The sequence below is a fragment of the Tachypleus tridentatus genome, chromosome 2 (genome assembly GCF_004210375.1).
Source record: "Tachypleus tridentatus isolate NWPU-2018 chromosome 2, ASM421037v1, whole genome shotgun sequence".
Lineage (NCBI taxonomy): Eukaryota > Metazoa > Arthropoda > Merostomata > Xiphosura > Limulidae > Tachypleus > Tachypleus tridentatus.
In genome coordinates this window covers 144,793,497-144,820,338 of record NC_134826.1, presented here as the reverse complement: position 1 = coordinate 144,820,338, position 26,842 = coordinate 144,793,497, and the positions used below count along the sequence as shown (strand labels likewise).

At 34.5% G+C, this 26,842-nt stretch overlaps 2 protein-coding genes across 7 annotated transcripts in view; both read left to right on the top strand.

The window, feature by feature from the left end:
* The window catches only part of LOC143245294 (glucose transporter type 1-like), a 582,725-nt gene that overhangs the window by 483,422 nt on the left and 72,461 nt on the right, over positions 1–26,842 (top strand). The window lies entirely within an intron of this gene.
* Positions 14,022–26,102, top strand: LOC143245289 (uncharacterized). The gene is made up of 6 exons (XM_076491460.1): positions 14,022–14,170; positions 15,852–16,000; positions 17,685–17,732; positions 22,119–22,312; positions 24,811–24,993; positions 25,850–26,102. Exons 1-5 carry the CDS (start codon positions 14,122–14,124, stop codon positions 24,974–24,976), a joined length of 606 nt encoding a protein of 201 aa, XP_076347575.1. The 5' UTR covers positions 14,022–14,121; the 3' UTR covers positions 24,977–24,993; positions 25,850–26,102.

Sequence of the window (26,842 nt, the reverse complement as noted above, 5' to 3'; positions counted from 1 at the left end):
AAAATGATTATTACTAGGGTCTATTTGTAGAGAATATTCATAGCAAGATGATTATTACTAGGGTCTATTTGTAGAAATATTCATAGCAAGATGATGATTATTACTAGGGGTCTATTTGTAGAAATATTCATAGCAAGATGATTATATGCGATTTTAATTGCAGTAATCAGTGCTCTCTATAAGCTGTATCCATTCTTGATACACATCTGTATTGCAATATCTGATATCTAATGATTACAGAAGTTGTAACTTCCATCTTTCAGAACCATAATGTTAATGGAAGTAACACAGTAAACTAGAAACTTCAGAGAAACCACAGAACCACAAAAGCATTAGTCAAATCATAGAAAGCATGTGGACCAAGTGAAAGAAGAATTGTTGTTCTTGGTTGATCTTGGTATTCCAATGTGGACCAGTAGATATTACCATCTGAAACCAATTACTGGTTTCATCTTAAAAAATAACAGTCAATTACAAATGCAGCTGTGAATTCAACCCATACTGTGGTTTTCTTATTATGCAATGGCCAGTGCAGTATAGCATAAGTTAATGTGGCTTCAGGTGGTTACCTGGCTATGAAGATGAACATGGGAATTACCAGTTGATAAAATCCCATCAAGTTGTGTCGTGGTTGTTCTTTTAAGTCTAAGTTTTAGTTGTTCATTTCCCCTCCTGGTTCGTGATGAACACATTTGTCCCAGTGGTAATGGTACACATTTCAAACCTTGTATGTGATTACTGCTTATGAAAGTCCATATTTCTGGCAACTTAATTGGTGCAAGATTGATTTCTGCAACACCAATTACCATTTTACTAACTTATGCAAGAGCTTCTACTAGAGATGGAGAACAATCACTTAGATAAGAATCAGAAACCAAGTATCTAATAAGGTACATCACTCTTTGACTCTCTGTATGTTCTAGTTTCACTGGTGGTTTACAAGTGTAATTATAACACATGCACACACACACATTCTGTTTGGAACAGTTTTGAATGGGGCTTGATCATGTGGTAGAGCTCTGAGTTTTGGATCTGATGAAAAAGAAAATTGCGTTATTACAAACTACACTCTTAAGATTTCAATGCAATACATGAATGATAGTCAATTCCTTATAATGGATGGTATAGGGTAAGGTGCTGTCTTCCATCTGGTCAGTAGTTCCAAATTGGAAGCAGTGGCAGAGAGCCTTAGTAATTTTTGCCATAAATGGAAAATCCTGAATCACGAAGTGGTTCATAATTGGTATTGCAAAGAATTGTACAAAACTGTAATAGAACATTCAGATGTGAAGAACCTTTACCCTTTTACAGTTGGTTCAGTATAAAATACTGAGTCAATATACACATTGCACTTGTTTAGTTAACACTTTTAATGTGGTATGTGTATCTTCACAAGTTTTTTTTAGATTTTTGCAAAACATTACAAAGCTTTTGTGCACAAAAAAAAATCAAATTTTTATGAAGTATTATTTTAATTAAAGATTTGTTTGAGCCGCATCGAGCCTGTTTCATTACCAGTCGAGTACAAAATAGGTTGTGGCTAAAATATTCTTTGTCGTGAAAGTCTCTAAGTTAATTTGTGTAATCACTAAACCATATATATGTTTGAAACATTTGTTTTCATTGTAACTTTAATATTTTATTTGTTATTTTCTCTACCATAATTCTGTACAAAGTTAGTCGGTTGTGACAAACCTCATAATAAACAAAACATTACATTCAAATTATTCTTTTTCTTTCTAGATTGATTTTAAACGTAACTACATCTGTGTATTCTAAGTAACATTAAGCTTGTAACTTTATGCATCTATTTATGCTTAAAATTTAATATTTTATTGCCCTTTGAACTCTGTATAACTACCAGTTGATCCATCATAAGTTGTAGATCACTTGAGGAAAGTGGTGCTCACATTATTCTATCAATTACTTCACCCATGAGTTAAACTGCTTCTGTAACTTGTGAAACATTTTATTATATTATTATTTATTTTACCTAATCTAATCATACCTCACCCAAAGATTCCTGTTTTACATATTAGTTATTTTTTATAATAATAAATAAATAAAGAATAAGAAAAATAAGAAATTATCTTTTTTTCTGTTGAATGTCAGTGACATTTAACTTTACCTTTTCTATATAAATGGTACTAGTGAACTGAATAATTTTCTTGAATTACATAATGCTTGAAATAATATAGAACAATAATATGGAAAAGCAGACAAGGTTCCATAACTGTCTCAATTTTTCTGCCTCTCTAACTATTGCAAACAAGAGCTGTTACAAATTATCCCAAGCTAATTGATATATTTTCCATGGGAACAAAGCTTGTACAAAACAGGAATTTCTTTGTTCAATTAATGCGTGTAATAGAATACAGCATTTGATAGGTAAACAGCTTGGCTTTCTGTTGGTTATATATAATATAGAATTAAAACATGAGATAACTGTTGACAAATCCTGAAAGAGAGGATGTGACAGGTGGCTGTGGCAAAGAAGAGTCTGTTTCTCTATTTGATAGGTAAACAGCTTGGCTTTCTGTTGGTTATATATAATATAAAACATGAGATAACTGTTGACAAATCCTGAAAGAGAGGATGTGACAGGTGGCTGTGGCAAGAGGGTCTGTTTCTCTATTTGATAGGTAAACAGCTTCTTTCTGTTGGTTATATATAATATAGAATTAAAACATGAGATAACTGTTGACAAATCCTGAAAGAGAGGATGTGACAGGTGGCTGTGGCAAGAGGGTCTGTTTCTCTATTTGATAGGTAAACAGCTTGGCTCTGTTGGTTATATATAATATAGAATTAAAACATGAGATAACTGTTGACAAATCCTGAAAGAGAGGATGTGACAGGTGGCTGTGGCAAGAGGGTCTGTTTCTCTATTTGATAGATAAACAGCTTGGCTCTGTTGGTTATATATAATTAAAACATGAGAGATAACTGTTGACAAATCCTGAAAGAGAGGATGTGACAGGTGGCTGTGGCAAGAGGGTCTGTTTCTCTATTTGATAGATAAACAGCTTGGCTCTGTTGGTTATATATAATATAGAATTAAAACATGAGATAACTGTTGACAAATCCTGAAAGAGAGGATGTGACAGGTGGCTGTGGCAAGAGGGTCTGTTTCTCTATTTGATAGGTAAACAGCGGCTTTCTGTTGGTTATATATAATTAAAACATGAGATAACTGTTGACAAATCCTGAAGAAGAGAGGATGTGACAGGTGGCTGTGGCAAGAGGGTCTGTTTCTCTATTTGATAGGTAAACAGCTTGGCTTTCTGTTGGTTATATATAATTAAAACATGAGATAACTGTTGACAAATCCTGAAAGAGAGGATGTGACAGGTGGCTGTGGCAAGAGGGGTCTGTTTCTCTATTTGATAGGTAAACAGCTTGGCTTTCTGTTGGTTATATATAATATAGAATTAAAACATGAGATAACTGTTGACAAATCCTGAAAGAGAGGATGTGACAGGTGGCTGTGGCAAGAGGGTCTGTTTCTCTATTTGATAGGTAAACAGCTTGGCTCTGTTGGTTATATATAATATAGAATTAAAACATGAGATAACTGTTGACAAATCCTGAAAGAGAGGATGTGACAGGTGGCTGTGGCAAGAGGGGTCTGTTTCTCTATTTGATAGGTAAACAGCTTGGCTTTCTGTTGGTTATATATAATTAAAACATGAGATAACTGTTGACAAATCCTGAAAGAGAGGATGTGACAGGTGGCTGTGGCAAGAGGGGTCTGTTTCTCTATTTGATAGGTAAGCAACTTGGCTTTCTGTTGGTTATATATAATTAAAACATGAGATAACTGTTGACAAATCCTGAAAGAGAGGATGTGACAGGTGGCTGTGGCAAGAGGGGTCTGTTTCTCTATTTGATAACTAAATAACCAAACAAGGTTGAAGGCGGCAAGAGGGGTCTGTTTCTCTATTTGATAACTAAATAACCAAACAAGGTTGAAGGCTATGAAAGGGTCTGTTTCTCTATTTGATAACTAAATAACCAAACAAGGTTGAAGGCGGCAAGAGGGGTCTGTTTCTCTATTTGATAACTATATAACCAAACAAGGTTGAAGGCTATGAAAATTATGCTTTGTCTGAGTGATGAAGATTTGATAGTAAGTAATTTATGTTAAAGTTTGTACTTATTGGAGGGGTGGTGATTAAATCACAGAATAGGGGGGGATGCTTAGAGAACAGATGTCATTTCTCACACTAGGAGCAAATTAGGATGTTTTTAATATTATAAAATTAAAACTTGTGTACTGTTAAAATATTGGTTATTAATTACAATATTATGTTATAGTAATTACTACAACAATACTGTAATTAATAACCAATAATTTGAATCAAGTTACTAAAAACCTCATGGCATGCACAATAAAAAATTCTGATGCAAAGATAGTTAAACAATAAAGATTAATTTCAAACAACACTATAAAACCTTTACTATTGACTGTCAAGGCTGTACACATATAAGAATTGTGTGTAGAAATAAGACATGCATATTTAGACTCACAATTCTCCTTTTGTAAACCTTATTTATAACTCTCTTGCAAACTTACAACAAAATGTTTTGGTATATTGTGCCAAAACCTTTTGTAGGTAGAACACATCATAAGGTATTGAAAAAAGGTCATAGGGGTATTGAAAGGTCTATTTGTTTTTTTTCTATGTTTTACACTAGTTAAAAAATCTCAATTCTGGTGTAAATGGTGTTATCATTACTTCTTGAATCTTAACTAATTTCCAACATTCACATGCAAAATATTTAAATCCATATAGTTATCAAATATTTAAGGAAAAAAACCATATATTATCTGTTATTTTCATTAATGAAGTTCTGTACAGGTTTGGTCTATTTGACCAGTCTTGTAACCACCACAGAAAAATTAGGAAATAAATAAAGATTATGCCTTTTTTTATTCTAGAATGACTACAGATGATAACACGAAAACGTGTCTAGACTAAATAGCTTGAATAATTAAACATGTATATTTGTTATTTTTATTATATTTACCTTTCAGCTGTGCATGGGTAATATTACAGAATTTACACTGACACAGTGCATATACACTCATGTTACTGCATTCAATAATACAAACTGACATTTACTAAGTGATCTGTCTTGTCTGTGTTTTAGTGTCACATTTCAGATGTAATAAATGTATATAAATTATTATTATAAAAAATACATTTTTAAACTTATTTTCCATAAAACACAAAACTGTAAATAAAGAAATAAAGCAAACAATTATCTCTTCCAGTTACAAACTTTATACTTGGTTGCTGCTTGTTGTAACTTACTAAGCCTTAAGAGATTTTGCATGTGCAAGATGTGAAATGTAATAATGTTTTTATATTTTATGTATTCATCTAAAATAAAAAAAATAATAAATAACTATATGAATGCCATAGAAATTCCAGTATGATTTATTAGTTTTAGTAACTAATTTGTATTTGGATCAAAATATATATTTTGAGCAGACAAAGACTCGACTATTACCACCTTGAAGTTTTTTATTAAAAGAACAAGATGATGTTATAATTAATACTTGAAAAATGGCCGAGAAAGCAACAATAGGGACATTTTGAACTTTCATTGTGGTTGTTCACGTTATAAACAATTAAATGTACATAAAGGAGCATTTCTAAGAAATGAAACGAGATGAGGGGAACCACTGTACATGAGAAATGAAACGAGATGAGTGGAGCCACTGTACGTGAGAAATGAAACGAGATGAGTGGAGCCACTGTACGTGAGAAATGAAACGAGATGAGTGGAGCCACTGTACGTGAGAAATGAAACGAGATGAGTGGAGCCACTGTACGTGAGAAATCTAACGAGATGAGTTTAGCCACTGTACGGGAGAAATGAAACGAGATGAGTGGAGCCACTGTACGAGAGAAATATAACGAGATGAGTTTAGCCACTGTACGGGAGAAATCTAATGAGATGAGTGGAGCCACTGTACGGGAGAAATGAAACGAGATGAGTGGAGCCACTGTACGGGAGAAATGAAACGAGATGAGTTTAGCCACTGTACGGGAGAAATCTAACGAGATGAGTGGAGCCACTGTACGGGAGAAATCTAATGAGATGAGTGGAGCCACTGTACGGGAGAAATCTAATGAGATGAGGGGAACCACTGTACGTGAGAAATGAAACGAGATGAGGGGAGCCACTGTACGTGAGAAATGAAACGAGATGAGTGGTTTCACCACTATACTGGAAGAAATATAACGAGATGAGTTTACACCACTGTACAGGAGAAATCTAATGAGATGAGTGGGAGCCACTGTACAGGAGAATATGAAACAGATGAGTGGACCACTGTACAGGAGAAATGGGTGAGATGAGTTTAGCCACTGCAATGGAGAAATCTAACAGATGAGTGGAGCCACTGTACAGGAGAAATCTAATGAGATGAGTGGAGCCACTGTACATGAGAAATGAAACGAGATGAGTGGAGCCACTGTACGTGAGAAATGAAACGAGATGAGTGGAGCCACTGTACGTGAGAAATGAAACGAGATGAGTGGAGCCACTGTACGTGAGAAATGAAACGAGATGAGTGGAGCCACTGTACGTGAGAAATCTAACGAGATGAGTTTAGCCACTGTACAAGGAGAAAATGAAACAGGATGAGTGGAGCCACTGTATGGGAGAAATATAACGAGATGGGTTTAACCACTGTACGGGAGAAATCTAATGAGATGAGTGGAACCACTGTACAGGGAGAAATGAGAACGAGATGAGTGGAGCCACTGTACGGGAGAAATGAAACAGAGATGAGTTTAACCACCTGTACGGGAGAAATCTAACAGAGATGAGTGGAGCCACTGCAGGAGAAATCTAATGAGATGAGTGGAACCACTGTATGGGAGAAATCTAATGAGATGAGGGAACCACTGTATGAGAAATGAAACGAGATGAGGGGAACCACTGTATGTGAGAAATGAAAACGAGATGAGGGGAACCACCTGTACGTGAGAAATGAAACAAGATAGAGGAACCACTGTACGTGAGAAATGAAACAGAGATGAGGAACCACTGTACGTGAGAAATGGGGAAACAAGATGAGTGGGAGCCACCTGTGCAGTGAAATGAAACAGATGAGGTGGAGCCACTGTACGTGAGAAATGAAACAAGATGAGTGAAGCCACTGCACGTGAGAAATGAAGAAACAGATGAGTGGGAGCCACTAGATACGTGAGAAATGAAACAAGATGGAGTGGAACCACTGTGCGTGAGAAATGAAACAGAGATGAGTGGAGCCACTGTGCGTGAAATGAAACAGATGAGTTAGCCAGGTGTAATGACCAAATGAAACGAGATGAGTGGAGCCACTAATGCAGTGAGAAATGAAACAAGATGAGTGTGGAGCCACTGTACGTGAGAAATGAAACGAGATGAGTGGAGCCACTGTACGTGAAGAAATGAAAAACTGAGATGAGTGGAGCCACTGTACGAGAAATGAAACAGATGAGTGTTATACTGTGCGTGAGAAATGAAACAAGAGATGAGTGGAACCACTGTACGTGAGAGAAATGAAACGAGATAGGTGGAAGCCACTGTACGTGAGAAATGAAACAGAGATGAGTGGAGCCACTGTACGTGAGAAATGAAACGAGATGAGTGGACCACTGTACGTGAGAATGATGAAACGAGATGAGTGGAGACCACTGTGCGTGAAGAATGAAACGAGATGAGTTTAGCCACTGTACGTGAGAAATGAGACAAGAGATGAGTTTAGCCACTGTACGTGAGAAATCTAACGAGATGAGTTTAGCCACTGTACGGGAGAAATCTAATGAGATGAGTGGAGCCACTGTACGGGAGAAATATAACGAGATGAGTTTAGCCACTGTACGGGAGAAATGAAACGAGATGAGTGGAGCCACTGTATGTGAGAAATCTAACGAGATGAGTTTAGCCACTGTATGTGAGAAATCTAACGAGATGAGTTTAGCCACTGTATGTGAGAAATCTAACGAGATGAGTTTAGCCACTGTATGTGAGAAATCTAACGAGATGAGTGGAGCCACTGTACGGGAGAAATCTAATGAGATGAGTGGAGCCACTGTACGGGAGAAATCTAATGAGATGAGGGGAACCACTGTACGTGAGAAATGAAACGAGATGAGGGGAACCACTGTACGTGAGAAATCTAACGAGATGAGTGGAGCCACTGTACGGGAGAAATGAAACGAGATGAGTGGAGCCACTGTACGGGAGAAATGAAACGAGATGAGTGGAGCCACTGTATGTGAGAAATCTAACGAGATGAGTGGAGCCACTGTATGTGAGAAATCTAACGAGATGAGTTTAGCCACTGTACGGGAGAAATCTAACGAGATGAGTGGAGCCACTGTACGGGAGAAATCTAATGAGATGAGGGGAACCACTGTACGTGAGAAATGAAACGAGATGAGGGGAACCACTGTACGTGAGAAATCTAACGAGATGAGTGGAGCCACTGTACGGGAGAAATGAAACGAGATGAGTGGAGCCACTGTATGTGAGAAATCTAACGAGATGAGTTTAGCCACTGTACGGGAGAAATCTAACGAGATGAGTTTAGCCACTGTACGGGAGAAATCTAACGAGATGAGTTTAGCCACTGTACGGGAGAAATCTAACGAGATGAGTTTAGCCACTGTACGGGAGAAATCTAACGAGATGAGTGGAGCCACTGAACGGGAGAAATCTAACGAGATGAGTGGAGCCACTGTATGTGAGAAATGAAACGAGATGAGTGGAGCCACTGTACGGGAGAAATCTAAGGAGATGAGTGGAGCCACTGTATGGGAGAAATCTAAGGAGATGAGTGGAGCCACTGTATGGGAGAAATCTAAGGAGATGAGTGGAGCCACTGTATGGGAGAAATCTAAGGAGATGAGTGGAGCCACTGTGCAGGGAGAAATCTAAGGAGATGAGTGGAGCCACTGTATGGGAGAAATCTAAGGAGATGAGTGGAGCCACTGTACGGGAGAAATCTAAGGAGATGAGTGGAGCCACTGTACGGGAGAAATCTAAGGAGATGAGTGGAGCCACTGTACGGGAGAAATCTAAGGAGATGAGTGGAGCCACTGTGCAGGAGAAATCTAAGGAGATGAGTGGAGCCACTGCAGGGGAGAAATCTAAGGAGATGAGTGGAGCCACTGTACAGGGAGAAATCTAAGGAGATGAGTGGAGCCACTGCATGGGAGAAATCTAAGGAGATGAGTGGAGCCACTGTACAGGGAGAAATCTAAGGAGATGAGTGGAGCCACTGTGCACGGGAGAAATCTAAGGAGATGAGTGGAGCCACTGTGCGGGAGAAATCTAAGGAGATGAGTGGAGCCACTGTACAGGGAGAAATCTAAGGAGATGAGTGGAGCCACTGTACAGGAGAAATCTAGGAGATGAGTGGAGCCACTGTGCTGGGAGAAATCTAAGGAGATGAGTGGAGCCACTGTGCAGGAAAATCTAAGGAGATGAGTGGAGCCACTGTATGGGAGAAATCTAAGGAGATGAGTGGAGCCACTGTGGGAGAAATCTAAGGAGATGAGTGGAGCCACTGTGCGGGAGAAATCTAATGAGATGAGTGGAGCCACTGCACGAGGAGAAATCTAAGGAGATGAGTGGAGCCACTGTGCAGGGAGAAATCTAACGAGATGAGTGGAGCCACTGTGCAGGAGAAATCTAAGGAGATGAGTGGAGCCACTGTACGGGAGAAATCTAACGAGATGAGTGGAGCCACTGTACGGGAGAAATCTAACGAGATGAGTGGAGCCACTGTACGGGAGAAATCTAACGAGATGAGTGGAGCCACTGTACGGGAGAAATCTAACGAGATGAGTGGAGCCACTGTACGGGAGAAATCTAAGGAGATGAGTGGAGCCACTGTATGCGGGGAGAAATCTAACGAGATGAGTGGAGCCACTGTACGGGAGAAATCTAACGAGATGAGTGGAGCCACTGTACGGGAGAAATCTAACGAGATGAGTGGAGCCACTGTACGTGAGAAATCTAACGAGATGGGTGGAGCCACTGTACGTGAGTAATCTAACGAGATGAGTGGAGCCACTGCACGTGAGAAATACTTTGTATTTTGACATCACAAACATCTAATTTGTACCAGTGATGCATTCAGCATACCATGTGAGACACGAAGATAGATGTTTAGGTGTTGTTCTTAAATCTTTACTTTTAAATTAAGAAATTAACTAATGTATAACACTAAAATTTGAAGTTTGATACCAAGCATAGTGACATAAATCCATAAAATAGTAATTCCATAACATTTTGAACGTGAGTGAACAAATTATGTTGCCTGACCCTTGACCTATATGGAAAGGATTAAAAATCCTGAGCACAGGAATTACCTGTCAATAATATATGAACTTTAAATGACTGTACTCAACAGTTTTACCCTACACCATTTGTGTCTTAAAGGTGTTTCTTTTCACAGCCACTACGGTCAAGGACCTTATCAACTGTTTCATGATATTGTTGTATTGCATCATGCTTAACTTGTGTGTCTGTATCTTCATGTATACTTATATTTGTTACTAAAACAATTAGAGATGTACTTCATGTAATTACAGGGGTACTTCATTTCTTTTTTAATAAAATGTGAGTTATAAAAAAAGAATATATTTACTTGTTCAAGGATGTGAAATATTGGCATCAAGAACTCATAAGATTGGTTCATAAACTTGCATGAATAAAGATTCCTCAAAAATTTGATTTTTTTTATAGTATAGAAGAAAAGTGTAAGAACTAAAGTTATTTTGTGAACAATAACTTTATACTAATATTTCTTATTAAAGGTAATTATCCAGTTAGGACTGGACATCCCAAGCTTGAGATATTTGACAGAAGACTATGTTAAAGAACGAAAGGCTACTGTACATTACAGTTATAATAAATTTATCACTTACTTTTTGGAAGTCTTATTTTGGAGAATGAAATTATCTGAAAGAGAGGCTTATAAACTTGTGCTGAACATAGTAATATAATTCAGGACAACGAGAAACACAATTGAATTAAAAAAAAAGTTTTCTCAAGGCGGCTGGTATGGGTATTCAAACTTTAATTAAAATAAAGTACAGAACAACATTTTAACCTTCTTAGTTTTCTCAAGACGGGTGGTATGGGTATTCAAACTTTAATTAAAATAAAGTACAGAACAACATTTCAACCTTCTTAGTTTTCTCAAGACGGGTGGTATGGGTATTCAAACTTTAATTAAAATAAAGTACAGAACAACATTTCAACCTTCTTAGTTTTCTCAAGACGGGTGGTATGGGTATTCAAACTTTAATTAAAATAAAGTACAGAACAACATTTTAACCTTCTCAGTTTTCTCAAGACGGGTGGTATGGGTATTCAAACTTTAATTAAAATAAAGTACAGAACAACATTTCAACCTTCTCAGTTTTCTCAAGACGGGTGGTATGGGTATTCAAACTTTAATTAAAATAAAGTACAGAACAACATTTCAACCTTCTTAGTTTTCTCAAGGCAGGTGGTATGGGTATTCAAACTTTAATTAAAATAAAGTACAGAACAACATTTCAACCTTCTCAGTTTTCTCAAGGCAGGATTGGTATGGGTATTCAAACTTTAATTAAAATAAAAAGTACAGAACAACATTTCAACCTTCTCAGTTTTCTCAAGGCAGAGGTGGTATGGGTATTCAAACTTTAATTAAAATAAAGTACAGAACAACATTTTAACCTTCTTAGTTTTCTCAAGACGGGTGGTATGGGTATTCAAACTTTAATTAAAATAAAGTACAGAACAACATTTCAACCTTCTTAGTTTTCTCAAGACGGGTGGTATGGGTATTCAAACTTTAATTAAAATAAAGTACAGAACAACATTTTAACCTTCTCAGTTTTCTCAAGACGGGTGGTATGGGTATTCAAACTTTAATTAAAATAAAGTACAGAACAACATTTCAACCTTCTCAGTTTTCTCAAGGCGGGTGGTATGGGTATTCAAACTTTAATTAAAATAAAGTACAGAACAACATTTCAACCTTCTTAGTTTTCTCAAGACGGGTGGTATGGGTATTCAAACTTTAATTAAAATAAAGTACAGAACAACATTTCAACCTTCTCAGTTTTCTCAAGACGGGTGGTATGGGTATTCAAACTTTAATTAAAATAAAGTACAGAACAACATTTCAACCTTCTCAGTTTTCTCAAGACGGGTGGTATGGGTATTCAAACTTTAATTAAAATAAAGTACAGAACAACATTTTAACCTTCTCAGTTTTCTCAAGACGGGTGGTATGGGTATTCAAACTTTAATTAAAATAAAGTACAGAACAACATTTCAACCTTCTCAGTTTTCTCAAGACGGGTGGTATGGGTATTCAAACTTTAATTAAAATAAAGTACAGAACAACATTTCAACCTTCTTAGTTTTCTCAAGACGGGTGGTATGGGTATTCAAACTTTAATTAAAATAAAGTACAGAACAACATTTCAACCTTCTCAGTTTTCTCAAGGCCGGTGGTATGGGTATTCAAACTTTTAATTAAAATAAAGTACAGAACAACATTTCAACCTTCTCAGTTTTCTCAAGACGGGTGGTATGGGTATTCAAACTTTAATTAAAATAAAGTACAGAACAACATTTCAACCTTCTCAGTTTTCTCAAGACGGGTGGTATGGGTATTCAAACTTTAATTAAAATAAAGTACAGAACAACATTTTAACCTTCTCAGTTTTCTCAAGACGGGTGGTATGGGTATTCAAACTTTAATTAAAATAAAGTACAGAACAACATTTCAACCTTCTCAGTTTTCTCAAGACGGGTGGTATGGGTATTCAAACTTTAATTAAAATAAAGTACAGAACAACATTTCAACCTTCTTAGTTTTCTCAAGACGGGTGGTATGGGTATTCAAACTTTAATTAAAATAAAGTACAGAACAACATTTTAACCTTCTTAGGTCATCTTATTACTTATTAGCCTCTGGAGTTTCGACTTATGATTACAGTGGTATTGTGCTAGGCCTATGAGGGATCACTACAATATCCATATTTTTATCTCTATGTGTTTATTAATGAATTTTAAATTCAAATAATTATTCTCTTAGGCATTTTATTGTAACATAGCATTATATATGATGTCAACAACTTTCAGCTACTAATAATTTTATATAAAGCATTATACCTTGTATAGAAACTTACAATCCAATCAGTTAACATTTACATGTATAAGTAAAATTTTCAATTACTGTTACAATAGTTTCCATAAGAGGTCTTCAGCAATTGGAGTAGTCGTTGCTACTGTTATTAATGCCTTATCTGAATGGTGGTTAGATAACCAGAAGATGGATTACAACCGTGCTTAATTCACATGCTAGGTATCTAATCCTTAACATTCTCAGAGTCGGGCATTTACATAAGAGACAAATGAAATGTTACAAATTTTACAAATTATTGTGACAGAAATAGTTGATTTTTGTGATGTGCTCTCAATTTAAATTGAAAAATGCTTAGTTTTATTAATTGAATGTTTGGACATTAACAGCGACCCTAAATAGTGGAAAAAGAATACACTCTGTATGTACAGAATGGAAGTAGTTGGTTCTTACTTGTTACTCCCCCTCTGAGTATGGTTTCTAAACCAATGCACACACTGTGTGTATATCTATCTATCTATACAAGTGCAAGCCATGATATCCAGATTTGGTTAACAATTAAAATGAATGGCAAATTTGTCTTTACAGTTTACGTTTTTGGGTTTCCTTGTTGACCCATGACCTTGTAGTTACCTAGACTTGCATCTTATATTGAGACATTTTTAATCTTTTGTTTGGGCAAACAAGATCCACAGTTGCAAGAGAAATATATAATTGTTCCCATAGATAAAATTAACTAATTTTGAGTTCATTTGTGAAACCTGTGATCCTCCAATGAAATTAATTGTATGCTAACATTTAAACTGGTTAACCGATCTAAGGATATCATATCTAATGCATCATTGCTCTTATATATATACTCATCAAACCTTGTATTTGTTTTCAGGCCAGAAGAGTTATGGATTCTAAACCCTCAGAACATTTTAAAGAAACTGGAGTCAGAAACTGAGGTTTCAAAAGTCATGAGTTATACACACATCTTTCCACTGAGGGAAGACAGTGAGAAAACAGGTTTGTTATATTTAAATGTTGATCATCGAAGGCAACGTGATGTGCTCTAAAATCCATCTATAGGTGAAAACTTTAAATTTCTGGCTGCTAGGTCTGTACTTAGAATAAAGTTACAATTTATTTCTAAGAATGTAATTCTTCATAGCCTTTTCTGTTCATCACAGGTTCTTTCTGCAACTTTAAAAATTCCTATAATATGTATCTAACTGACTTTAACTGTTCCATGTATTAAACAAGTTTTTATTGGTTTGTTAGACCACACTATTATTATACTTGTGAGCTCAGCTGTTTTTGTTTTCATAAAAGCTTCAAATTGACGTGCGTGCATTTTCAAAGGGTATTGAGGAGACATTATAGGATCATTGAACATTAGCCTTTCTCAGAATTTCTCCAAAGTGGGTGTGATACTTAGGGAAATGTTTCTTGAGGGAAAATACCCTAATTAATTTTCTCCTGATGCATCTCCCACACCACTATTTTTGAGGTTAAATCCAAATATTAAGTAGGCAGGAAATTTCTTTTGCCTTGTACCTGGTTTTCAAAAACTACTTGCTCAACTGGACTGTATTGAATATATAAAACTACAAAATGATTGTGGTTTACCTGATTATATTTAAATATAATAAAATCCTAGTTTTTACACAGTATTATAATACATGAATATTTGTTTTTTTCTGTCTTCTGTTTTTTCTTTTAAAACAATGTGTTTATGTATGTTTTGCTTGTTACCACACATTTTGTGTATTTTAAATATACAGCTTGTGGATGTTTATTTTTACCAATTTTCTGAACATAAAAGATGGCATACTTTTTGTCCACTTTATGTAGTTGTGATATAAATTAATATATGTTTTCTTTAGCACATGTTAAGTAGTCTGAAACAAAAATTCCAGTAGTGTAACTTAAAACATGTTATATTATTTTATACTTAATAGGTGAAATATATTTACATATACAGTATTGTATTGAAAAGTATAAGGCATATTAAAGGCTTGCTTCAATTTACACCTTAAAGTTTTGAACAGGCTTTTCTCTGATTCCCTGCTGTTATTCAATTGTTAGTTTCTTCTTTGTCTGACAAGTAAGCTTCTGCAGAGCAGAAATAATTGCACATTTTACGGAATCGGCACATTATTTTGATTTTCGATGACAAGATGTTGAATATTATTTCCAAACAAAATAAAATGTAATTCATCTTTTATTCTCAGTATTCCTTGCTCTGAGTTAAGGCTACAAATTTTCGTGGATGCTAATAGATAGCGTTATATTTCTTAAGTAATTTTTAGCATAAAAAATCTGCATATTTCTAGTTTGCTTGGATAATGTAAATATACAGGACTTAAAATCTGTATATATAATACTGGTTAATAATATGTAGTTACAAAATTACCTTGTATTGCTTGGAAATGGTTTATAATCATGAAAAATCTGATGAAAACATTTGGAAATGTTTCTTTCTTTTCTTTACTGTTACCAGTCTGATTGAGGTGATCATTTTGTTTGATGTTTGGAAACCAACATTAAATGACTTCAACTGTTCTCAAAAGGATGAAGTCAAATGATTCTATCACCTAGTATTTCATAAGTGCAGTACTATTTATTAATAAGTTAAGCAAAACTGTAAGGAACTGGTAATTTAATAAGCTGAAGCACTTACAACAGTCTCTCCTTGTTTTGATAGATTCAAGTGTAGGAACAGAGAAAGCTGTTGAATGTTGGATTTGTTATGACAGTGAACGACAGGATGCTGGACCTCTTATTCAACCTTGCCAGTGTAGAGGCGATGTTGCTTCTGTTCACCATGATTGTTTGAAGAAGTGGTTGATTGAGGTTAGTATTGGTTAATGTTTCATTTTAATAATACGAAGGGGTTTGCAAACAGTGAAAAGGAGACACCAAAGAAAATTAACTTTATAATTTACTTCTTTCAGAGGGTGTAAGGTGGTTATTGATAACACAAGTAATGTTACATAAATCTTGCAAACATTAGTGTGTGTGTGATTTTCCCAAACTCATTATAAATAATACTGAAGCTCTTGAACTAACTCTCATTCTGAACAGTACTGAAGCCCTTGAACTAAATCATTCTGAACAGTACTGAAGCCCTTGAACTAAATCATTCTGAACAGTACTGAAGCCCTTGAACTAAATCATTCTGAACAGTACTGAAGCACTTGAACTAACTCTCATTCTGAACAATACTGAAGCACTTGAACTAACTCATTCTGAACAATACTGAAGCACTTGAACTAACTCATTCTGAACAATACTGAAGCACTTGAACTAACTCATTCTGAACAATACTGAAGCACTTGAACTAACTCATTCTGAACAATACTGAAGCACTTGAACTAAGTCATTCTGAACAATACTGAAGCACTTGAACTAAGTCATTCTGAACAATACTGAAGCACTTGAACTAACTCATTCTGAACAATACTGAAGCACTTGAACTAACTCATTCTGAACAATACTGAAGCACTTGAACTAAATCATTCTGAACAATACTGAAGCACTTGAACTAAATCATTCTGAACAATACTGAAGCACTTGAACTAACTCATTCTGAACAATACTGAAGCACTTGAACTAACTCATTCTGAACAGTACTGAAGCACTTGAACTAACTCATTCTGAACAGTACTGAAGCACTTGAACTAACTCATTCTGAACAGTACTGAAGCACTTGAACTAACTCATTCTGAACAGTACTGAAGCACTTGAACTAACTCATTCTGAACAATACTGAAGCACTTGAACTAACTCATTCTGAACAATACTGAAGCACTTGAACTATCTCTCATTCTGAACAATACTGAAGCACTTGAACTAACTCATTGTGAACAATACTGAAGTACTTGAACTAAATCATTCTGAACAATACTGAAGCACTTGAACTAACTCATTCTGAACAGTACTGAAGCACTTGAACTAACTCATTGTGAACAATACTGAAGCACTTGAACTAACTCATTCTGAACAGTACTGAAGCACTTGAACTAAATCATTCTGAACAATACTGAAGCACTTGAACTAACTCATTCTGAACAATACTGATGCACTTGAACTAACTCATTCTGAACAGTACTGAAGCACTTGAACTAACTCATTGTGAACAATACTGAAGCACTTGAACTAACTCATTCTGAACAGTACTGAAGCACATGAACTAAGTCATTCTGAACAATACTGAAGCACTTGAACTAACTCTCATTCTGAACAATACTGAAGCACTTGAACTAACTCATTGTGAACAATACTGAAACACTTGAACTTTAGAAAGGTTTGGAATTTCTTTAGTGTATATTTATTGTTTTATTTTAGTGTAATATCTTAGTATCACAATATTGTTATTCTCTTTATAGTATCATTTAGAGTTCTAATAATTATGGATAAAATAGTAGGAAAATATGTAAGTATATTTAACTGAAAAGTATGTTAATAAAACAAACATGTATGTCTGTGTGTGTTTTGAAAAAATACACGTAATTTACTTAATGTTTCATTTTTACAGTCTTCTGAAAATGTGGACAACATGAGATGTAAAGTTTGTAATGATCAGGTGAGTTCTCACAAACAGAAAATAATTAGTCACTTCAATTAAATAGTAAGATTTACTTCTGGGTCTGAGATTTAATGAACAACAAACACAAGCTGTTTCTGTAAAAGAAATCAAGATATTAGAATGATAAACATTCATTCCTCATGTGAAACTTGATTTCATTAAACAACTGTAGCTGCCTTGTATTTCATGTACATCTTTTGGAATCTCTTCATTCTAAGACAGGGGTTCCCAACCTTTTGGCACTCGCGACATGAAAATGTAATTGATGAAATAAAATTAATGTTATCCCAAGCTACTTCTAACAAGGCTACGCGACTCCCCTGCCAAGGCTTCGTGACCCCCTTGGGAACCCCTGTTCTAAGAGGATGACTCATTTTCTCACACATATTAGCTATCTTCCAATTGCATCTCCCATCTAATTTCACACGTTTTTAGCATAGACTGCAATAAGATGTTGTCATGTGACAATAACTCTTAACCAATAGGAGGGTAACACAATCTCCATGTACAGTAATTCTCTCTGTCATATGTGCATCCTTAATAACTGTATTCCTTTCCATGGCACTGAACAACACAGGTATGTTGTGTTCAACTTCAGTTTTCTAAGGGTTGCATGAGACAATAAAACTTTGGTTTTTGTTTTCCATTGGGCTTTGTACTCATTGCTTTACTTTGCTACTATTAATTACACAAATTAAACTTGACTTGTTGTTGTTTTGATGAATAAAAAGTGTTTTTATCTTTACTTAAATTACTTTGTACTTGCAGCAGTCAAAACTTTGGCTCTAAGTACATGTGAACTAAGTCTTAGTGAAAACACTTAATTAAAAATTCTGTTTATTTTTGTCCACAAAAGACTTTTAATATTTACTGAAAGCTTGCTAAATATAATGAAATTGCATTAACACATTTACCTCAAATAATGTGTTTAGACATCAATCATTTCTGTTAGTGAGGCATTAGTGATACAATAAAACATCAATTATGGGAAAGGCTATAACCACTTATGACATAAACATTCATGTCCTGTGTGCATGTCCTGTCCTCTTATGAATGATAGAAAAATCTTTTCACTAAAGTTTGAGGTTATGTGACTTAAAGTTTCTGTAGTGATTTTTTTTGGGTAACTGTTATGGCTACAAGATGGCAGAGTTGTGCAAATCTTTTAATCTGAGTGAAACAGCTTGTATTTTACAAGAATCTGATTCAGAGTCAGTTGAAAAGATATGGTGATTATGAACCTTGTGATGATAAAAGAGGCCAGGTTTGTACAGATGAGTTAAACATTCAAGTTGATTTGTCTATAGCTAATACTGTTGATCCAGACCATTGACTCTGCTATACCAACATCAGTTGATGGACGGCAGGCTGTCCAGGCTACATTTGTTAGTTTAATACTTCTTTTACTACACAACTGCAAATAATTCCAGTTGATAGTTACAAACTGTTTGTAATGGAGGATATTGTGAATTTGATGGTTGTTGAACAGTTCTTGAAACTGAGCAGCCTGAAAGCAGAATGTGCCAGTGGTTTGTAAATAATGCAGCTCAAATGAGAAAGTTTCTTGGCATTCTTGACATCTTGGTCATGGTGGGGGGAAAAAAAAATTAGTGGATTATTGGTTATTGGTCAACCAATCCAGTGGTAGCTACTCCACTTGTCAACACTCATCTCAGATTTGGTTTGGGTACCCCATTTAGGTCTAGGAAAGCTCTTAATCTTTAACTGTATTTTAAGACTTGTTCTTACAAGTATATTAAATTATTTCACATCTGCCCATGTTTTATAATGCTCCATGTTATTTGCTTCACAATCCTAGTCCACAAGATTATTTTGTTTCTTTCGTCTCTTACCTGACATTAATACTCAGGTTGACTTTTTCTGGAAAAAACTTCTTTCTTGTAATCTTGTGTCTTGTCCTCTTTGCTGACCTTGTTATCATGTCTTGGCTTATAGTCATTTTTATTTTTCCTTTCTTGATTCCAAGGCTTTGGAATCTCTTATTTGTCTGTTTCACTCTCCAGTCCTCAGTTTTTCTGTCTTTGTGTTTTTCTTATCACTGTTCTTTGTTACCTCTTCTCCCTGCATCTTATGTCTGAGTTGCTTCATAATACTCCAGATGCATTTTACTGGAAACTTTGTACTCTTCTATTCCATACTATAGCCCATGCCATGTCTTCTGTTATTATCCATACTGATTTGCTTCCTTTGATGTTGGAACTTGATAGATGGGGATACCCTTTTCTCTCAAGTATGTTCACCTACTTCTTTTCTCCAGGATCTTGTCATGCTCCTATTTTTTGTCCAAATATCTTTGGTGATGTTCCTGACTTTTAGAATCATGGATTGAAGAAGCCTGATACAGGTTTCACTGTCTTTTTAGGTTTCTTGTTTTTCACAACCTTCTCTTGCTCCTTGACTTGTTCCTTCTATTCCTCATCTTTCCATTCGATCCTACAAGGCTCTCTCCTCTGTCTGCCATCTTTCTGCCATCAAGTTTGATACAAGACTTGCTGGGAACTATCCTGTTTGATAAGAATCTCTGTGGACTCCATTTGTCATAGTTTGGGGATCTCTGGTCACAGTCATCTGCTGAAAGATGGGTTATTCAAGTCCATACCGATGAACTGTCTTTTCACTTTTTCACCCCTTTTTTTTTCTTTTCACGTTTAATATCGTCTTTCCTCTAATCCTATCTTTAATATTTCTAAGAAGGTGATATCAGATCTTTTGGACAAACATGTTATTAAGAGGTTATACAATCCTTTTCTGGGATTTTACTCTCATTGCTTTGTGATCCCCAAGACGATTGAGTATTGACATTAGGTAATCAAACTTTCCTCTGTAAACCACTTGCTGGTTGCATCAAACTTTTGGATGGAATTTCTTCTTCTCTCCATTGGTACTTTTCAGCCAAGTTGACACTTTGAATCCTTTACTTCATGCTCCAGTTATCCCATCCTCCAGATGTTTTCTGTGCTTTAGTAACCAAAATCATGTATTTTAGTTCAATATTCTTAGGTTTACTCAGTTGTTAGATCGAAACATTACCATTCAATATTGCAGAAAAATCCAGCACAACATGAGAAACCATTCCACCTACTAGTTCTTATTTGTTTGAGTGATGGACCACAGAAAATACTCACTATCTGGGTTTAGCAGAATATTTCAAGAAATGGTATTGGAACTATCAGTGTAGTGCAGGCTTCTCTCCTGAACCATAATTCAATGATTTGTGCCCTCCTCCTTCAGACAGAGTATTTAACAGAGTGGAAATGAGTGCACACTGTGTGAGATCAAAATACATGGCTGATATGCCCTGCTTCAGTAGAGTTGAGGTGAGAACACACCAGAGGAACCCATACTGCGTAACTAAAATATCCTTTTTTTACGGCTGTGGTGGGTCTTGTAGAGTCGAAGTGAGAACACCAGTTACATTCTGATGTCCCCCCAATCACACTACATCTACTGGCTTATTGAATACTTGTGAGTAAGTTCTTGGCCAATACATATATATATATATATAGTTGCATTATATCCATCTGCACAACACATGGGGCTCAATTCTTACCCCTTCTCTACATATTCCAGGTGAAGTGTATACCCTTATTAAGATGAAATACAATCTTCTATGAGTGTGGCCCTATGGAGTGTCACTTTGTGGACTTCCTTTCAGCCACTTTTTGAAGGGAACTCTTTAAGTTAACTTGTGTACTGGCCTCTGCACCAATTTAACATGGAATTCTAGCTAACCAGTGTGGGAAGTGAGTTACCATCTTGGAAGTTAACCCTTTCCCAATGTGAAAATGTATTTCTGATATAAATATTTACCTCTTCACACATTGCCACCCATCTTTTCCATTTATAGTGCACATTTTTGTCTTGCCTCATCAAAGAATGAAGTTACAACAAGTATAAGTACCTAAAAGGAATTACTGGAAGCTGTGTCACCACCCTCATGTTGGTGGAAGGTTCTTCTTTCTTGGTGAAGTCATCATCCACCAACTCGGATCACATTAAAACACATGAAATTAGATAGGAGCTTCCTCAAGGCTAGTGACATGAAAATCTCTTAAGCAGGCACATGAGGAAGAGAGCTAATACGTATGTGAATGTGTCAATCGGAAATAAATTTTCAGATTAGGAAAATGTTATCTTGAAGTTATGGATGCAAAGTTAAAAAATATTATTTTGAATATGTCTGTACAGAGACTCTCATAATAACGTAAAGACATCTACAGATATAATTGATGATGCTTTTGTTGGTTAACCATGTTTGGAATATATTGTATATTTGTGAAATGTGCAAGTGTACTTACTTGTTTAAATTCTGTAATTAATAGAACTTTACCAGGTACTAAGGGTTTCATGCATTAATTACAGTACAATCTTGAACAAGGAACGGTGTGGCTACCACAAGGATTGACCTCAAGACAGTGGTTGCAGACAATTACTATTGGTACTTTGATGGGAGGCTGTGTGGGAGGGGCTTGTATTGTTGTCAGAACATTTGATAATGTACCATGCATTACAGCATCTGTTGGAGGAGCCTTACTCATTGTTTTAGTCTGTTTTAGGTAAGTTTATTAAATACTATTTGTACTCAATGAGCCTTACTCATTGTTTTAGTCTGTTTTAGGTAAGTTTATTAAATACTATTTATACTCAATGAGCCTTACTCATTGTTTTAGTCTGTTTTAGGTAAGTTTATTAAATACTATTTATACTCAATGAGCCTTACTCATTGTTTTAGTCTGTTTTAGGTAAGTTTATTAAATACTATTTGTACTCAATGAGCCTTACTCATTGTTTTAGTCTGTTTTAGGTAAGTTTATTAAATACTATTTGTACTCAGTGAGCCTTACTCATTGTTTTAGTCTGTTTTAGGTAAGTTTATTAAATACTATTTATACTCAATGAGCCTTACTCATTGTTTTAGTCTGTTTTAGGTAAGTTTATTAAATACTATTTATACTCAATGAGCCTTACTCATTGTTTTAGTCTGTTTTAGGTAAGTTTATTAAATACTATTTGTACTCAATGAGCCTTACTCATTGTTTTAGTCTGTTTTAGGTAAGTTTATTAAATACTATTTGTACTCAATGAGCCTTACTCATTGTTTTAGTCTGTTTTAGGTAAGTTTATTAAATACTATTTATACTCAATGAGCCTTACTCATTGTTTTAGTCTGTTTTAGGTAAGTTTATTAAATACTATTTATACTCAATGAGCCTTACTCATTGTTTTAGTCTGTTTTAGGTAAGTTTATTAAATACTATTTATACTCAATGAGCCTTACTCATTGTTTTAGTCTGTTTTAGGTAAGTTTATTAAATACTATTTGTACTCAATCAGCCTTACTCATTGTTTTAGTCTGTTTTAGGTAAGTTTATTAAATACTATTTGTACTCAATGAGCCTTACTCATTGTTTTAGTCTGTTTTAGGTAAGTTTATTAAATACTATTTGTACTCAATGAGCCTTACTCATTGTTTTAGTCTGTTTTAGGTAAGTTTATTAAATACTATTTATACTCAATGAGCCTTACTCATTGTTTTAGTCTGTTTTAGGTAAGTTTATTAAATACTATTTATACTCAATGAGCCTTACTCATTGTTTTAGTCTGTTTTAGGTAAGTTTATTAAATACTATTTGTACTCAATGAGCCTTACTCATTGTTTTAGTCTGTTTTAGGTAAGTTTATTAAATACTATTTGTACTCAATGAGCCTTACTCATTGTTTTAGTCTGTTTTAGGTAAGTTTATTAAATACTATTTGTACTCAATGAGCCTTACTCATTGTTTTAGTCTGTTTTAGGTAAGTTTATTAAATACTATTTGTACTCAATGAGCCTTACTCATTGTTTTAGTCTGTTTTAGGTAAGTTTATTAAATACTATTTGTACTCAATGAGCCTTACTCATTGTTTTAGTCTGTTTTAGGTAAGTTTATTAAATACTATTTGTACTCAAATAATTACAGTGGTTGCTCAAAACTGTAATTTCATCTAATCTCATACGCTCGAGGTATATAAGAAGAATTCAGATATATAAACAGAAGAATTCAGATATATAAACAGAAGAATTCAGGTATATAAACAGAAGAATTCAGGTATATAAACAGAAGAATTCAGGTATATAAACAGGAGAATTCAGGTATATAAACAGGAGAATTCAGGTATGTAAACAGGAGAATTCAGGTATGTAAACAGGAGAATTCGGGTATGTAAACGGGAGAATTGAGATATATAAACTCTTGTATAAAAATGGCAAATATTTTTTGCCATTTCTTGTGTTTTTTATAGTGTCATAAAACGACTCTTTCAATATTCAACTTTTATTTCCACAAGTATTTGTTGTAAGGTGGTTAAAACATTTAAAAGGAAATAAAAAATAGAAAAGTTGGACAAAATTGATTAATTTATTCCATGGTGGTTGGTACAGACCATTTTATATTATATTTAGATACAAAAGTTTTGTATAATTTCATTGTATACTAAGTTCACACTAAGTCTGCAGTAAATAAAGGCTTAGAGTGTGGGCTCTTTAAATGTATTTTAAAGGATGAAATAATGAAATTATAAATTCTAAAATTCAGGGTTTTGGCATCTTTAAAAAGCAAAACTCTGTAGATTTTAGTAAGTACTAACGTTTGCAATTATGTAGATTATTGTTTTGCTTTAAAAATTATCATTGACAATTTCTAAGATAGCCTAAAAAATTAGTTTAGGATCTGTTTTTGCAGTGACCAGTCTAAGATACACAGATATACATACATGTATGTACACGTTCTTTAAAAGTGTACATTTTGTAGTTTCTTTCAGTATTAAACAAGACCCATCATATAGCGGTGAAGTAACCTAATTAGCAATGCTGACAAACACTTTGTTAGTTGTTTTTTGTTTGTTTTACTGTTTACGTCATGACTTATTGTTCTAGTATCAACTAAAAATACAGCTACTTAAAAGAAGAAATGAAAATATTTAATTTTTAAACAAGACACTTAGAATCATTTCATAAAACCTGTAAACAAAAGTTTGAAATAAATAGTTAAACATCTGGTACTCTCTTCTTTAGATTTCTTGGTTTTCACATTGTGACAGCCTACCAACGAGCTAAGTTCACATCTGTCAACATCTTGGCTAAGAAACTGGTAGAAATTGACCAAAATGACACGGTTGCATTCCATGGACAAGAATGTGAAGGGCCAGTCAGTGTAGGATCGTCCACATTGGTTCCATAAGTCCTGTGTGGAAATAGGTGTGCTTTATTTAAATTGGTATTTGTTAAATTGCGTGAAAAGTATAATTTAAAATTTTCATTTATTTTTGAAATTTTTAATCTACCATTTTTTGTTTCTCTAATTATGCTGAAGCTTTTGATGAAAAATAAAATCACTCTTAATTATACTTTGTTAATACTTTTACAAACTTTTGGTAATGAGGCAGACCATCTGCTGAATTATTATATTTGCAGTGTTTTAACCCTATCATGATGTGTCACAGGTCAAAGGCCAAGTTGTTACATTTAAAATTTGATTTAACTACCATTTTATGAACTTATTAAGGGATTTTGTATCGACCGTAGCCTTACATGACCTGTAAATTTGCATAGATAAAGTTGTTTTAATGTAACTTACTCAACTCTCTGTATAGCAGGTCTAATGATTCAGCATTGTGATTGAAAATTTATCAATGTATTCTTTATGAAGTATTGGAAGAACATGGTGTTGAAACAAGTAGTTTTCTAGTATTTTTTGTGTGTTTTATGAGGGAGTAGTCTCGTGTTTCCAAATCATTTCAAAGATTTAGTTTACTGTCATACGGTCTGTGGTTTGATTCTGAAGTTGGTGTCAGAGATTTCATGCTGAAACATAAACAAAAAAGGGTTGGTTGAGATTTTTAATTCAGAATAGAAATATATTTGTTTATTATTATTATTTTTATATTTCAATTTGTTTGCTTATTGGTGTTTCATAGATGTGTGTCACTATTTAGATTTGTTGTTTTATTATAATTGTCACTTCATAGAGTCTTAGATGTGTGTGTCACTATTTAGATTTGTTGTTTTATTATAATTGTCACTTCATAGAGCTATTTAATCTTTTTATTTGCAGATGTGACGTGAAGATCCCTCGTTAAGTGTGCAGTGTATGTGGAAGTATGGAATTTTGTGATCTGTATGAACATGAATAATATAACTTGTTTATTTTTTCGTAGTTGTCTAAGTGGACTACATTAATATTTTCTGTTATTAGTTACTATAAACATATTTGAGAGTTCTTACAAATTATTTGTGTATTTATATCTCCTTTAGAGTTGTCATTATTATTAATGTAGAAATGAGTCTAATAAACGTTGTACTTTGAATTATGAAATTATACATGTGACAATGACAAAATACATGTGTGTATAACAGTAAACATAATAGTAACTTTGGACATTATAAGAAACAAGTGGACCTTTAACTATTATAAAGATTGGTTTTCATTGGAATGTGGTTGTTAGCACTTACGGTGTACTGCAGACAGATGTTCCTTCAAGCAAGCATTTAGAAGAACCTTTTAAGATGTTCAACAACCAAAATTTATACCACATGAATAATAAAAGTACTCAAAATTAATGATGATATATGTATCTAAATCACATTAGATCATGATAGATAACAAGTTGTTCTGCTAAGAAGAGATACACAGTGTTTGATTGACATGTATACAGTCGACTTTCGAATGCGCTGAATAAATTATATAGTTTTTCGTAGTCTCTACTTCATTAAAACTGTGTGTCATTTACTGATCTGTATGTGCCATCCAAGTAACTTTTTAGTTTCAATGTGTCAAACTCCAGAAATCATAATATTATGAACAAAAGTGCTTCTTGACTATGATTTATTCTCTGTTTTTGAACATGTATGTCTTGTAAAGGTGTACATACATTATAGGCAGAAAGACATGTCTACCCTTGATTTCTTTTAGATATATTTTGTAAATTTAGTCCGGTACGTAAATTAATTTTGTTTTTGTGGTGTTGACTTTTGAAAATGCAATTATAACACTACGTAACAAAATTTTTACTTTTTCTTGTTCCTGGACAGAAAGTGTTATTTCCCA